Source organism: Tetrao urogallus (assembly GCF_951394365.1).
Source record: "Tetrao urogallus genome assembly, chromosome: 6".
NCBI classification, from domain to species: Eukaryota; Metazoa; Chordata; class Aves; order Galliformes; family Phasianidae; genus Tetrao; species Tetrao urogallus.
The window spans coordinates 27363103-27378396 of NC_136819.1; the positions used below are offsets into that span (position 1 = coordinate 27363103).

Sequence of the window (15294 nt, forward strand, 5' to 3'; positions counted from 1 at the left end):
CAACTATTTTGTTACACATAACATATCAGAGCCCTTCACCGACAGCCATTAGGAGCTGTTGTACCTGTGCCTGCTTCTAAGTGTGATTTACACGCATTCATTTATGCCACACACTGCTAGGAGGACACGAGTCATGGGCTGGACCCTATGAAGCAAGCTGGTGGAGACACCAGCATCACCCAAATGATGAGCGCCCCACAGGAGCGTCTGGGGACCCTCTCACATTGACAAGCACTCTCGTTACAGAGATCTATGCTACATCAGGGTGGCACCTTTCACTGTCAATAGGCTGGAGCCACTGCTGGGATACAATGGGGAAACAAACCTTCCAGTCATCTCCTCGCCTAATTGCTCTCTATTGCCTTAAGTACAAAGGCTAACAGTTAAAATGGACTTTGGGGTGTTGCCTACAGAGATCTGTAATGGTTTCCTGCTTTTTCTTTCTACTTGCAATCTATTTTGAGTGTTCTACCTTTCCTGGGCTGCCCATGAGGAGCTGTGTTGTGCACTTTCATCAGCTGATTCTGGGAAACGTCAGTTATGCCGTTCTCCTCTTAGCAGTGCATTTCTTGAAGGATTTAAAAATAGCACAGTATGAAACATTTCCATCTTCTCTCTTCTAGAGGAGAGCTGAGGGGGAGTTAACTCTTTTCTGCTCTGCCAGAGTACAAAGCCTCACGGTGCTCAAGTGCTGCTGGGCTGAGCAAGCTGCAGGTGCCTGCAGAGGCAACGCCAGCAGGGTGCCCACAGCAACCTCACCATTTCCTCCAGGGCCACCTTCTACCTGTCTGAAGACACCTGTGAAGGGCAATCCCTGGCAGCCAACTACAGTGCCATGGAGGTGCCTGGAGCTGCCTGCTCTGATAAACCCACACCCACCTGATAAACTAGTACCACGTCCACTAGAGACAGTCACAGAGCAGGAGAAGAAAACTTTTTGTTACCCAAGCGGCTGATGCATGCCTTCACCACAGAGCTTCTCCTGTCCTTCTGCACCTGCCGTGCAGTTTTCTTCTGGTTTGCGTGGCCCCTTGGGGAGCGCTACTGTGCTAACCACAGGGCTGTGAAACACTGCTCCAACCACAAAGCGCAGCTTCTCCTTTCAGATGACAACTCACTTTTCCCCCGTGCCTAAGGAAAGCCCAAAAGCACTACAACAATGACTGGCTGCATTCTGCTCACATAAATACAGCTATGGTGCTGCTGTGGCTCCTCAGGTCCACTCCCCACTGGTTGCACAGGAGCACCCCAGCTCAGTCCCTACGCATTGGGCAAGACAAGCAGACAGAAGCACCCCCACTCCAATCCTTAGAGAGGTATCACAAACCCAGCAAGGCTGCACTCTGCCCCTACGCTTGTGCGCTGTCTCATCTTGTTTTCTTTCTTTTCTCTCTGGAAGTATTGCTTGTGGGGGATAACCCTCGCTTTCCCTGCCTGACCATCACTGCTTTAAAGCCCCGATTAAGTCCCGACAGTTATTAATCATGGAAGATTCTGTGGTTTTTCAGTTGACTCAGAACACTGGCGTTAGAGCTGAGGTTACAACAACTCTGGCAAACCCACTCAATAGTGGTTTCTATTTACGCAGCGGTGATGTCATATCAACCCATCTGGAGCATGCTGGTGGAGATGTGAGTTTGTTAGAAGTCTGGGCATCAGAGCCACAGGTAGGCTTCTCTGCTAGGCAGCCGGTCAGGCAGCAAAGCAGAAGGGCAGCTCTCACCTCCTCTCCCACATCCAGCCTCAAAGCTGGCATCTGCAAGGGCCTGGCCTGGGCAGGAACCCTACACACCTGCAGCCACTGGCATGGCTTCAGCCTCAGCCCATGCAAAGACAGGTCCTGAGAGCTGCATTCAGTTTCACTTGGAAATAATGCTGGCAAAGTTCTGGTTTTCCACTTGCCTTTCTCCTATCAGAACCAAATAAAAGCCCTCCTGGCATGAGGAGAAACAGCAGAACACTTCGCAAGAAAACGTTCTCTAGTGAAGAAAATACCAAGTCACTAATATATCCCAGAAGCAATTTATTCTCTGTGAATTTTCAAACAACACGAAGGAAGGATTCCAAAGTTTCTTGGCAGGCAACATTGCAGCAGTACCCCGCATGGAATTTCCTGCAAGCCTGCTTGCTGCTTAGGAAGGCACAGCTTTGCCCTCCATCCCTCCATGGCTGAACCACAAGAGATCAGCAGGGAGCGCTGGGCTCTGCACACCCCAGGCACACACTGGCATCATGGTGGTCACCTCCACGACTCCCTTCAGCTCTACACCTGTGGCGAAACCTCACTGCTAACAGCTGAGAGCCTGTCATCCACAGCACTGCCCCAGGGCTGTAAAGTGCATTTCACCAAGGGGAAAACAAAAATAATGCTACATCTGCAGTATGAATTTCCTGTGATTTCCATTTCCTGGGCAATTTTGACAAGTGCCTTTTCACATAAGCACTGGAACAAAACCAAGAGTGAAGGCTGCGTACAAACAGCGACTCCCAAGCTCTAAGCATCCCTTGGCAGTCAGATGCAGCTCAGTGTTCACCCAGGACAGGCAGAACGTCCCAGGGTAGCAGAGTGGCTCTTTCCCCTTGTGTATGCTCACAGGAATAGTTAGCATTGGGTATAGATGGAGAGGGGGAATTTGATGTCTCTCACTATCTATGATCTACAGGTTGCTGTGGTTGCAACCCATTCAGCCAGTTTCTTCCCTCTATCCACTGGGGAGGTGGCAGTGCACACTGGTCCCAAAGGGCAGAGCGCTGGCAGCACCAAGCCACGTGCTCACCACCTCTTGCCATTGCAAGCGCACCACATGCCATCCCAGAACAAAGGCTGTGGCTCCCAGAAAGAGAGAAGGGCACAGCACCCTGCTGCCCATCTGGGCACTGAGCGCCCGGCACTCACACACATGCATCGCCACAAAGGGACTGGGGGCTGCGGGAGCTGCTCCTGCAGGTGGGAGCTAAGCCTGACCCCACACACCTCCTATCAGCCGTTCTCTGCACCAGGGCAGAGGTGATGCAATCAATATGGCCTTCATTTTTCATCAGGAATGGGCTGATCAGCATAACCAAACTCGACTACAAGACCTGGTCATCTCAATTAGCCCACCATTCTGCTGCAAAACAAAAAGGCTTGTGACTACAATTCAGAAAATGTAGCCTAGCAGAGAAGAGAATTTCTCCAGAAAGCGTCTATTTATATAATCACTGCAGCGCTCAGATACCATGGAAATAAGTAAAGAATAATATCTTGGGGGAGTCTGTGGCACTGCAGATTTAAGCAGCCGTTGCTATTGCTGCTAAAACTGAGCACCCACTGGTGCTCCTGCCCCCGGGGCTGCCCACAATCTGCCATGCTTCAGCATCACGCTGCATTTTGCACAGATTTCACCAGAATGCTTCCAGCCCCATTTCCCTTCTCTGGGCTCATGGGCGCCCACTGCTCCCTGCCCCATGCTCGAGGGACTGCAGCCAGATCACAGCAATCCCTCACTGGGTTCTCATACAGGGATGTTGCTGGAAGGGCAATGCCCACACAAACCTGTGCTCTCTACCTGCTATTTGCCACCAGCTATCCCTTGTTATTCCCTGCTGGAATCTGAAAGCCCTGGTTCCAGAAGGGGTCAGCATTCATCCAGCCCCCTGGTCATTCATTCATTGCAAAGCGATGACCCGGAAGACCAAAGAGGATTTAAATGCTATGAAGGATTTTTAGCAAGGATCCAATTAGCAGAACAGACTAGGCTGGAATTAGCATTCAAGGATAAAGGCAGAAAAGGAAAACATGGAGCATCAGGAAGAGATATGTGAAATTATCTCTCCAGAGTGAAGTGGCAGAAGCTCCACTTCTTAGTCTATTTAAAATTAAGCTGGGCACAGAGAAATGAACACAGAAGCTCTACTTAAGCAGGAAAAGGGCTTGGGTTACTTTCATCTTCAGTCCTTGCAGCTGGCTATAAGCAGGAAGTGCCAAGTGCTTGCCTGTAAGTAGGTAACAGATCTGCCAGTCCTACTGCTGCCTCTGGCAATTCCAAGATATTTTTCCATACAGACCTTAGGAAGAGCACGAAGAACCACCAGAGTGAAAGCTGTATCTCAACTGTATGCTCAGTGAGGAGCCAGTCATAAACACACACATCTGTGTATGCTTCTGGGAAAAGTCACAACAGGAAAAAAAAAAAAAAAAAAAAAAAGTAGGACAAAGCAGAAACACTCACTGACTTCAACATGACCAAGGAAAGACAACTGCTGAGCCTTGGGGCAGGCTCTATACCATACCTTACTGCTGTCCTGAGGAACCACAAGCCAAGGGCTGTTGCTGTTGCTGTTGCTATTGCTATTGCTCTTTGCTGGGCTTTCAGGGCTGAAAGAGGGGAAATACGTTTGTCACATTTATTGGTGTTCTTCTGACTTCTCATTAATCTCATTACTTCTCCCAGCAAAGCTCCTGCTTCCTTAAGCAGCTGCCTGCACCTCATTAAGGAGTAAGCTGTTCATCTCGAGTCACATGTGCCAGCCTTTCTTTCCTTCTCTCAGGAAAGGTGATTTTAAACTAGAGCACCTGCCACATGAGGCTGGAAAGGAATTCAGCCCAGTTGCTATCTATCTTTGTGGCCCTTTGAGTTTCACCTTTACATTCAGATTCTCCTGTGATAACCAGAGGCTTCCTGCAGGCCCAGAAAGGCTTTGGTGGCTCTGCTCACTGTACAGGCCATGCTGGCAGTGCGTAGGCTCCATCCACACCAAGCATCCTGTGTCCCCCAGGGACAGGGACCTCTCCACAATGGGCACGGAGCCTCGGGAGCAGGAGGAGCCAGCAGATTGCTCTGTGTCACCATTCTCCTTCCTGCCTGGAGGGAAACAGCCAAGGCCCTGAGTGAGAACATGGGCACCAACAACCAGACATCGTATATGAGAACTGAGTGAAGCACAGTTCGTTTTGTGGCTGCATGTTTTCTACAGTCATGGGGCATAATCACTGCACCTGAAACAGAATTTCAGCCCCTTTGGATCTTTAGAAATTTCTCGTGAAAGTATTTTTCAGAGACATTTCTCACTGGGCCATGGAGGTGGGGGTGGGACACGGCGCTGAGATGTAGCATATGGAGAAGGACAAAGGATTGGGATGTAGGACATGGAGATGGGACACGGGTAGGACATGAGATATGGGATTGGGCACAGGATGTGGAAGTGAGACATGGGGATGGGGACGTGGAATAAGGCTATAGGACATGGAGCTTAGCTATGGGACACCCATGCGGGGGGCTGAGAGCCACGCAGGGCAGGCAGCCTGGCTTTATTTATCTGCTTACATAAATCCATGCACTTTGGCTCCTGTTGGGAAGAAACCTCGGCGTGGGAGCCGGTGCAGCGTGCTGGGCTGTGAGAGGCAGCCCTGCCGTCCCTCCTGCTGCCCTCTGGCAGAGCTGCACTAAGGGCAGCGAGGAGCAGCTCAAGCAGGCTGCCCTTGAGCTGCAGAACGGCGGCGGCCAGGCCCAGCAGAGCTCTGAGGGATGTCAGCTGTGCACCCCTTCGCTCCATCCCCGGTGGTAGTAAAGCACCGCGCCCAGTGAAACAGGGGAAAGCGAGGTCCGAGCTCCAGAGCACAGCCCTGCTTGCAGCGGGCAGGTAAGATACAGCGGGATATCGGGACTTCGTTCTTAGTTTCCAGGACGGGCGCACCCGAGGAACGCAGGTCTGGCTGTTAAGCTCAGGGCCGTTGCTGGAAAGGGGCCGAGCTGCGACAGCGGAGCGCTCCGTTACCGCTCCATTCGCTGCTGCCCGAACACGGACGCGGCGTTTCCCCATTGCGTTCATCCCCACGTGTCCCTCCCCAGCCCACGGGATCGCCTCCCGTCACGGAGCCGCTCCCCCTCCGGAGGAGGCCCCGGCACTTTGCACACGTGGCGGGGCACGGAGCGCTGCTACGGTCCCGGCGGTGACGGGCGAAGAGCACCCGTGCGCGGTGAGGCGAAGACCGAAGCGGCACCGCTGAACAAAGGCGGCGGTCACCGAGGGGCCCCGCGGCACGGCTGAGCGAACGGGACGGCGGCGCGGCCCGAGGCAGCGCCCGCACGGTCCCGGCGTGACGAGGCCGCCCCCTGGCGGCAGCTGTGCCGCACGGCGCTCCGCCCGCCGGTGGAGGACGTGGGGAAGCGCCCGCTGAAGAACACCGGGCTTAAAGAGGTTCCGGGGAAGCACGACTAGAAGAGCGCCGAGCGTAAAGACGGGATAACAGCGTGGCAGGATACGAAAAAGAGAGAGAGACGGGAAAGCATAGGGAACGCAGAAGCCGTACCGAAAAAGTTTGTATCATCTTTGTTCAACGGCAGCGAGGGCGCAGGTGGCACTGCGCTCACGGGAAGGCATTAAGAACGGGAGCGGTGCCGCAGAAAAGGAATACCCGAAAACCATGCTCCTCTCAACGCCTACAGCGCCGGAAGAGTACGGGGGAAGAGACGCCCACAGCTCAGGGGCCGCCAGGGAACCTGCGAGTCACACCTGGGGCGAACGTAACAGTGCAATAAATGACAACACGTGAAAAAAGTTTTTTATTTCTCAGTGTTTCTCCACTGTCAATACTGTCCTTTTGCTGCACCAGGTTGCAAAAAAACTCTCTGCCTTTTCCATTTTCAACAGCTACAATATTTACAGGCCGTTTCCAGTAACACACGCAGACACATACACACTCACAGACACGCAGGTACGTATATCCCTATGCCTGGCAAGGTAGCTGGTTGCTGGTAGAGGCAATATATATTGTCATTGTCCATTACAAGCCCTCCTCCTCCCATGCGCCTCTTCTCTCTCTCCATTCAGCAGCTCGAGGCCAAGCTTTTGCGGGGGTACTTCTTACATAAAGATTCCCAGCTACTCAATGCCAGCGTCCAGGGTCGTGGGCTGGGGTTCTCTATTCAAACTGTACACAGCAGAAGTCAAAACTGCTCCTATTCAGGTGCTTGCGAACTGTAAGTGATGTACGTGCACTCCTGCACTCTTTTGGAGCAGCCATCTTAATCACCTTCTGGGAAATATGTATATCATGCTGGGGTGAACAAGCCACATGCTTCACTTTCCACCAAGGTGTTATGGACCCACATTTTTACTAAGGCACCAGTAATGACCAGTTTAGTTTCTGAAAGCGTCCAGCCTCAGTAAATGTACTGCTTTAGGTTATCAAAGACAAAGCCAGACAACAAAAGAATAGATGCCTATATAATAGGTATAAAATTCCTTAATAAAAATAAGTGCATAAAACCTGTGGTGGTATAACCCCAAATCCAATATAGGTAGAATATTATCTGAATAATATTAACTGTAAGAAATGCAATCTATCCTCCTCCATTTTGTGAATGGAGAGTCCTGTAACTGAGAAAGATCGTCCAAGCAGTGTTCTTCTATCTACACTCCTAGGTTGCGTGGTGCAATGTGTATCTCCAGAGAAAAACTCTGAAGTTGGATCTGATTGTAGGATGTCCCCTTCTCCCCCTCACCCTGTGCTAAACACAAAGCTCCATGGCTGTTTGTCAGACAGCCGAGGGCACGGAGCTGTGCTGTGAGTTTCCATCTCGCTGCTCACCAGTCACCTGGGCCGATCAGAAGAGCTGTTCTACTCCTGTCAGGGTTATGAGGGTGATGTAAGGAAGCGGGGGGGAGGGGGGAAATGAACTACATTGCAGGTGGGAAAACAGGTCAACACTCAGGAACACATCTGGAACCAACCTAAAACAAAAAACAAATCTTGGCCCTTGTTCTCCTGCCAACTCTGAAACAATTTCAGAAATGCTGTATCACAAGAGAGAGCCCCTGAGAATTCATCACAATTATTGTACAGTGTAAGTGGCACATCACTGGTGTCACATACCCTTTTTTGTTTCTTTTTAATTCAGACCATTTTCAAGACTTCACAGGCTGGAAAAATGCATAAAGACTTAAAATTAAACATCGGCCTGTTTACTGATGGACACAATTCAATCGGGGGAGCTTTTAAGCACTTCTCAGACATCAAATATTTGTCATGGGAAGCAGTAAATACGTATGTATTTATGTATGTATACATAGATATCACCTTCAAAGAAAAGAGAGAAACAAAAAATAGCTTTTGGATAAATGCACATCTAAAAACAGGAATCTTAACTGGAATCTTCTTACGGCAACAGAACATCACACACTGAAAAGTGGCCAGAGTTCATGCACTCATCTATGGGTTCTCATGAAAGCTTTGAAGAAACAATCCTGTTCTATGCTGAACTCAATCTAGACTGACAGGACTACCTGGAAAGTCATCGTCCTTTCTACATCTGTAACAAGGGAAAAATACTACATCAGGATGGAAATCACAGAGAACAGAACAAGAAGAACAGAAAGTTTCCATCCCGTGGACAGATCTGTCCTGCGGGCAGTTAGAACAAATGCTTTGTCACACTCACAGTGGAGCCAAGATGCAGTCGTGTGTCGATCTTCAGCGGTTGGAATGCAGGAAAACTGAAGGAAAAGATACTAGTTTTCCAAAGCCTTATGGAAGAGTAAAAATCACAAGAAGTGACTTCTGTTGAGCAGACCTCAACCATGTGGGAGCGCTCTGTCGATGGTTGCACAGCAGGCATTCGCTGAGTATCTCTGAAAGAAGCTATCAACCTGCAATCCAGCCACATTAAGATCCATCTCCTGCAGGCAAGACACTGAAAGTCTTACGATTAAAAAAAAAAAATGAAATGAAAGATCCATCAACTCTCTTTATCCCTTAGGAAAAAGCCTTTCTTTCTCCCCCATCTGCTATTTGCTAGTTTAATTCCAGTAACATATTCACTAGAATTTTTATGTTAACAAGTCATTAATTCCTTTCACATTTACCAGCAGCAGTGGACACTGCTGTTACCTTGCATTAAAGACAATGGTATAGATTGTGCAGAGTCAAGGTTAGCTTCCTGAAAGTTGCCTCAATTAATTTAAAAGAAAAACACCATAACAAAAAAAACCCACCTGGGTGTATTTCTCTTTTCAGTCATTTGTTTACCTTAAGGCTCTAGTACAGGGAAATAAAAACACCAAACAACTCTCTAGAACAAAGATCCAATTTCTTCCTAAAGAATCTCGATGAAGCAATATTCCTAGTCATACGGGAAACCCTGCAATCCACCCACGGGGAAAGACAGAATAAAACCCTAACCAAAACATCTTCCATCTAAAATATACAAATTTTCTTCATTCCTGACAGCAAAATTACCAGACTACTGACCAAAGTTCATGTGCTGTACTACACCTCCTGAGACACAGCAGATGAATTTAACTATACTACAGCGTGCACATACGATGAGCTACGTGGAACAGCAAGACTGTGTCAACGGTGGCAGATCCAGAACTGTGCATTTCTACCAACATCAACTGCACGTGCATACAGCCACTAGCAATATGCAACTGCAGAATGCACAGCACTTGGAGCACAATTTGCATAGTGTATGATGTAAGCAAGGCCCCAGTGCAATTCACTGGGGAGTTTTAACAATTGTCTAGCTACCAGGCACACAGAATTGCCCTTTTGTAGCTAGCAAGCATACAGCGACTTGAGTCAGAACACCAAGAATTTTTAAGTAGACATTTCTTGCTTTTTTGTTTTTTCCTCCCTCATCCCATAACTTCACTCTTACACTAGGTACATAATGCACAGGGTTTCTCTGAGAAATAACTGCAACCACCTCTGTGGTACGTCGGAAGCCTCTTCTGATTACATTGTCTAGAAAGAAGCGGAGGTGACTGGGAAGAAGATGGCTGCTCCCAAAAGCTAGGACTGTGTGCAGATACTGCACAGAATCCTACATAATTACAGAAACAGGAAACAATTGCAACAGGTACATTTTTTTTTCTTGTGGATTAAGAGGAGTCATAGGAACCGCAAGTCAAAACCAAACCAGTTTCCCTCTCACACTCCCACGGTAGTTCTGAGTTACTTGTTTCCCTGAATACACACATTTAAAAAAATACAATAAAACCTAGGATATGTAACACATGAATAATTCAACTTCACAGTTATAAATACTCAAATTACACTTACATAGAATGTATAATCACAGAAAATAAAATTCAAGTCATAGAAAAGAATGAAGACTGAAGGGAAAGAAAAGGCAAGGTGGCAGAAGAAGTGATACAAGTTTAGGGCTGTGCCTTCTATAAAAGCCTTTTAAAAGTGTTGGTTTTTTTTTTTTTTTTAAATTTATTTTTTATTTTATTTTTTTAATTGGATAGAGTTAAAAAAAAAAAAAACCCTTCAAGTATCTCCCCTACAGAACTCAACTATCTGCCAGAGAAGAGCCAATGAAACAACATAGTCAGTTCTGGGCATAAAGAAGCAAGATAGCTTAAGCTAGCTAAGGGAGGACAGATGAAAGATAGTGTACTCGGGTCCACTTTTAAAGCTGGATGTGTTGTACAGATTTGAGGTACCACTGCCACAATAGATTCTGATGTAGTACAGGGATACTCAGGTACATGTCTAGGTATTTCTTATTTTACCATTTATTGTGAAGAGGATGCAGCAAATGCACTTGTACGAAATACAGAACATAGAACCAAACCCATGGCACAGCCCTTACCATCAACATGTATATGGAGAGGGAGGGGATTAATCCCAAAGGCAATTTAAATAATGGTATTTTATATACTTATATTTATATATATAAATAAATGTTCTCAGCAATCTCAGGGTTGTTTTTAGTGCATTGCTGTAAAAAATTAGTGCAGTTCTCATTAATGTTTTAGCTCATAAGGAATAAGAATCTATACATCTGTTCAGTCTCTTCTTGCCACTCCTGAAACCTTCACACTGTGTTTCACCAAACTGAATGTTTGTAGTCAATGTCTTTAAAATAAGGTGGATGAATTCCACACACTCGGTGACAAGACATGGCAATTTTTGGCAAAAACAATTAGAAAAATATGAGGTGCTCTGATCTTAGAACTGAAACGTTTGTTGATTTAAAGCATTACACAATGCATAAACAAAATTTATAAACAAAAAGATATGTCTCAACAAATCTATCCTTCATGCAAATGTTTCTTCAGCAGCTAACAACTTAAAAATTTCTTACATTTGTTTATTTGGGGAAAAGGACTTAGACAAATCTGTGTTTCAAGTCCTCTCCTACAACTGGACCAAAGTTTTACGTCCTGGAGCTGCTGCTTCTGGACCCTTCCCTTTCCTGAATCGTTGGAGAAGGGGAAGTCTAAGTCTCAGAGATTTACACTTCAGCCCCAAGTTCAAGGACTCCAGTTTCAACAACAGCAACGTATTTATCTTCAATTTGAACCAGCAGGATGGTCTTATCTATGTGGGACCGACTACTTGGATCTCTGCTGCAAGGCACCCAGCGGTGAATCACCTGGAAAAAAATAAAATAAAATAAAATAAAATAAAATAAAATAAAATAAAATAAAAAAATCAAGAAAACATGAGTTTCATAGGAACAGCTGTCATTTCAAAGTTGTAGCTGATAATTCAGGACCCTTGCAAGGCAAAGGGAGTAATAACACAAGGGCTACACTGACTTAGCTGCTCATTTTTCAGTGTTCACATGCCTTCTGATTAGCTATTTGTCTCAGTCTTGCTGAGATCTGCAGCTTACCAGAGGGCACTCAGCACTGGATTTGGATTTTAACACAACTTGAGCCAAATCAGAGCTGAATAGACCATGCAAAGTAAATAACAATTGGAAAAAATTGTACACATGCAGATTAAGAATATTCTGAAATCATAATTTTGAAGCCGCAATACTTCTAAAGTATCCCAGCATTTTGCAGCACACAACAGCACAGAGTGAAATTTATCGGGAGTTAGGCATAAAACCTGTAAAACTATCTTAGAGATGATATAAAATAAGTTAAATTTTTTTACAAAGAGAAATGCTGTTGTACTGAGCAAGAGTAGGAATATAGCACCCTTAGATGCAAAGCATTTCCCAGTCAAGTCCAAATACTACAACCTTGCTGTCCAACATGAAACCAGTGTCTTTGATGTAGTAAAAGGCGGCCTATTACTCCAAAGGCCTGAATATCAATCTTTTGGGCTGTTTTGTGCATGTCAGTGTTGGGAAAAAAAAACAAAAACAAAAGCAAAAGCTCTCTAGCACATACAAACATAATTCAGAATACACCTTAACCTTAAACTCCTGGAAAAAAAGGAGGAGCTCCAATCTGAAAAAGATGGCTAAATTTCATTTCCTTGAAGAATCCCTACAATGTTTTTGTGTAGTGGATATACTAGCAAAGCTTAGCAAAATAAAAAGCAAAGTTTGGAAAAGTGCTTTTTCAACATAACTGAGAAATTTTTACTAACTGAGAATTGACAGTACTCACAAACTAGATGCTTCTCCTTTACAATCACCCTTAGATGAGTGTTAACTAAGGGTCTTAGAGCTGTGAGGATCAACACAACCTACCCTACTCCTCACAACACGTTTAGATACTTTTACAGTTCAAGAAACCAGATACTGAATACCTATTTTTATTATGACTCAAAACCTGTCATAATTAAATTCCTGAATCCTATATCCCTATGCAAAACAAAAAACAAAACAAAAGACAAAAAACAAAAACAACCCATAACAACAAAAACACGAGGGACAATGTGGCTGTTGCTTCTTATCCATTTTCTCTTTGTTCTTGTCTTAAACCATTCTGTCCTGCTTCCTCTTTTGCTTTCTTTTGCTTTTGACTACTGCTTCTTTTCCCTTTTTATGCAGTAGTGAAGTCTATATGCCTCTCAGAATGTGGCCATAATTGTTACACAGGTATCAGAGTACGTATTTTTCTGATGCTGAATTTCACACAGGGATGCTGATAGAACAATGCTTTGGCAGGTAGAGTGCTTGATGAGCAGCACCCTAACAGGTAGGAATCAGTTCTGTGTGTTTGGAGAAGGTGCAGGATTAAAAAGGGAAGACTGTCCTAAGAAGTAATGGATTTACTGATGATGTATGCTTATAACAAGTGGCAGAAACTCTGTCATTCAAGTTAAATCCATTCCTCACAATCAGACATAAGAAGAAAGGGAGAAAGCACCAGATCATCCAAGGTTAAAAAATGTTCTTCTAAAACCCTGCCGGTATCCTGCACCAATAATAGACAAGAAACATTCACTCACTCTCAATCTTTCTGTTAACAGCCACTGTACATCAGCATGGCACAACTTGCAAGACAAACTTGCAGAACCACAGAAGTAAAAAACTGTCCAGTATTGAACAAAAGGACTCATGACTCCAGAATACACTTCAGTTTGTCCTTTTAGGTTCATCATCTTTATGACATTATTTATCTGCAGTAGCTCATAAGGAAATCCCAAAAAGCATACTGTGTAATCCCAGCTAAACTATGAATATTTACAACAGCATTCTCCTACACGTTACATACAAGTTAGTTCTACAAGTTAGCCCTTAGGGTGGTCAACTGTGATAGTTATTTGTGGAAGGAACTTGTTTTCAGGGCCCTTCCTTCACATACACATAACAATATACTCCAAATCTACCTTAATGTAATGGTCCTGTATCCACAATTTGAATGACATCTCCAGCTGAAATAAGCAGACTATCAAAAGATGATTCTTATTAAGTGTCAGAACAGACACATTTAAAGTGAAAATACAGTGGCATCAGTAAACCAATGCAGGTACAAAGTCAGCAGCTCTTACCTTGTACTATTTACCACTGGAAGAATACTCACTGCATAATTTTTAGACGAGAAGATCTATAAACAGTATGCCTTGGGTAAAAAACTAGAAGAATCTACAATGGGAGATGTTTTCCAACTAATCAGTGAATTTTTATTTTCATATGCAGATATAACATCCCTAGGGAAAAGTGAGACTGAGTTTCAAGTCATACGCTTTTGCAAGTTTTAGTTGTAGCCTATTTCCTTCATAAAGGAAACATCAATGAAGTACTTATTACAAAACAAAGACACAAAGATAATTTGGCTCAATTTTCAGAGTAATTTAAAAGCCAAATACTCTTAACCATTCAATTAAAGACTGGTTTGCAAATTGACCTTCAGTATTTTCTAAGGGATTGACAGTTTAAGGAAAGGAAAACGAAGGTTGGATGAGTAAGCAGAATGCCTGAGGTAACAGTTCATGACAAGAGCTGGAAGAAGGCAAGGAAGGAGAAGTGGCTGACAACATTTGAATTGTCTTGTATCTTTTCAGTACAGTAGCAGAAATATACTTCTGCTCCAAATTAGGATTCTAGAACTGCTCTTCCAGCAACACTGACTTAGAAGACAGCTGCTGATCCGACTTACTAGTAGCATGTCATTAGCCTCGACACTCAGACAGGCTGCCTCGTCAAGACACTTTTTTTCTTTTAAATTAATTAGCTTGTCAACTTCTAAACAAAAAAAACTTACATGGCCTTCCATGCCTTCCTGAGGACTCCAGTCTTTCCAGCTGTTTCTTCCAGCTTTTAGCCGTATCACCTCATCTGGCCACTGCAGCTCTTTCCTTTTTGACACGTTGATCCCTTCCAGTACTTGACTGGGATCCATTAACTATAAGTAGGAATTGAGTTTTGACTGTTAGTTCAGCCAAAATTTAAAAAGACAGGGATTAATTTTAGCCTTCTGCATACTTCCACAGTACTGACTTGACCACACAGAAATCGATATCTGATTTCAATGCTGCAAGCCCAAGCTCCAAAAATACTTGAGCAGCAGAAATGATGGAAATTGGGCTGTAGTTTCAGACACAGCTGACAATCTCCTGGTTCACTGCTGCCTGCCTCCCTTCCCCAGCACTTCATTCAGTTACTCTGGTCCACAGAAGAGTCCGAGCCAGCTCAAAGTACAAAATAGCAGCACATGGTCCAGTAGCAGGGAAGAGTTGAGTGACAACAGACTTTTAGGACTGGCTCATCACTTCTAGAGAATAAAACCTTAAGAAACATGGGCTTAGAGAATTCACTAGTGGCTGAAAAGCTATCTTCCTACTAGCATGGTTTGTTGAGACTCCTGAAAACTTCTTCCAACTTAAGGACAGAGAGAACTGCATAACATCCAGTATCCCATGGCATACAGCAACCTCGTCTGTGCCTTCCTCACAAAAAGGAAGGAAAGTTTCATAGAAGTGCCCTTGTCTGTAAACAAAAGCTACTAAGCAGAAACCTGCAAAATTAGTTAACTTTGCCTACGTTAACTAACTTAGTTAACTATTATTAAAGATGCAACTTATTCTTAAAAGGAGGTGATGTCAGCAGTGAAGTCAAGTTTGTTATGATCTGACCTATTAAATACTTTTTGGTCTTTCCCAGTAAAATACTG

At 44.9% G+C, this 15294-nt stretch overlaps 1 protein-coding gene across 2 annotated transcripts in view; it reads right to left on the reverse strand.

Annotated features, from left to right (window-relative positions):
* Positions 1 to 11228: 11228 nt before the first annotated feature.
* Positions 11229 to 15294, reverse strand: part of PCNX1 (pecanex 1) — a gene marked incomplete at both ends in the record, with an annotated part of 81607 nt that continues 77541 nt past the window's right edge. For both annotated transcript variants that reach the window (XM_079537769.1, XM_079537768.1), the window contains 2 exons: positions 11229 to 11369; positions 14386 to 14526. In XM_079537769.1, coding sequence (XP_079393895.1) covers positions 11229 to 11369; positions 14386 to 14526 — 282 coding nt within the window. The remainder of the gene's footprint in view (positions 11370 to 14385; positions 14527 to 15294) is intronic.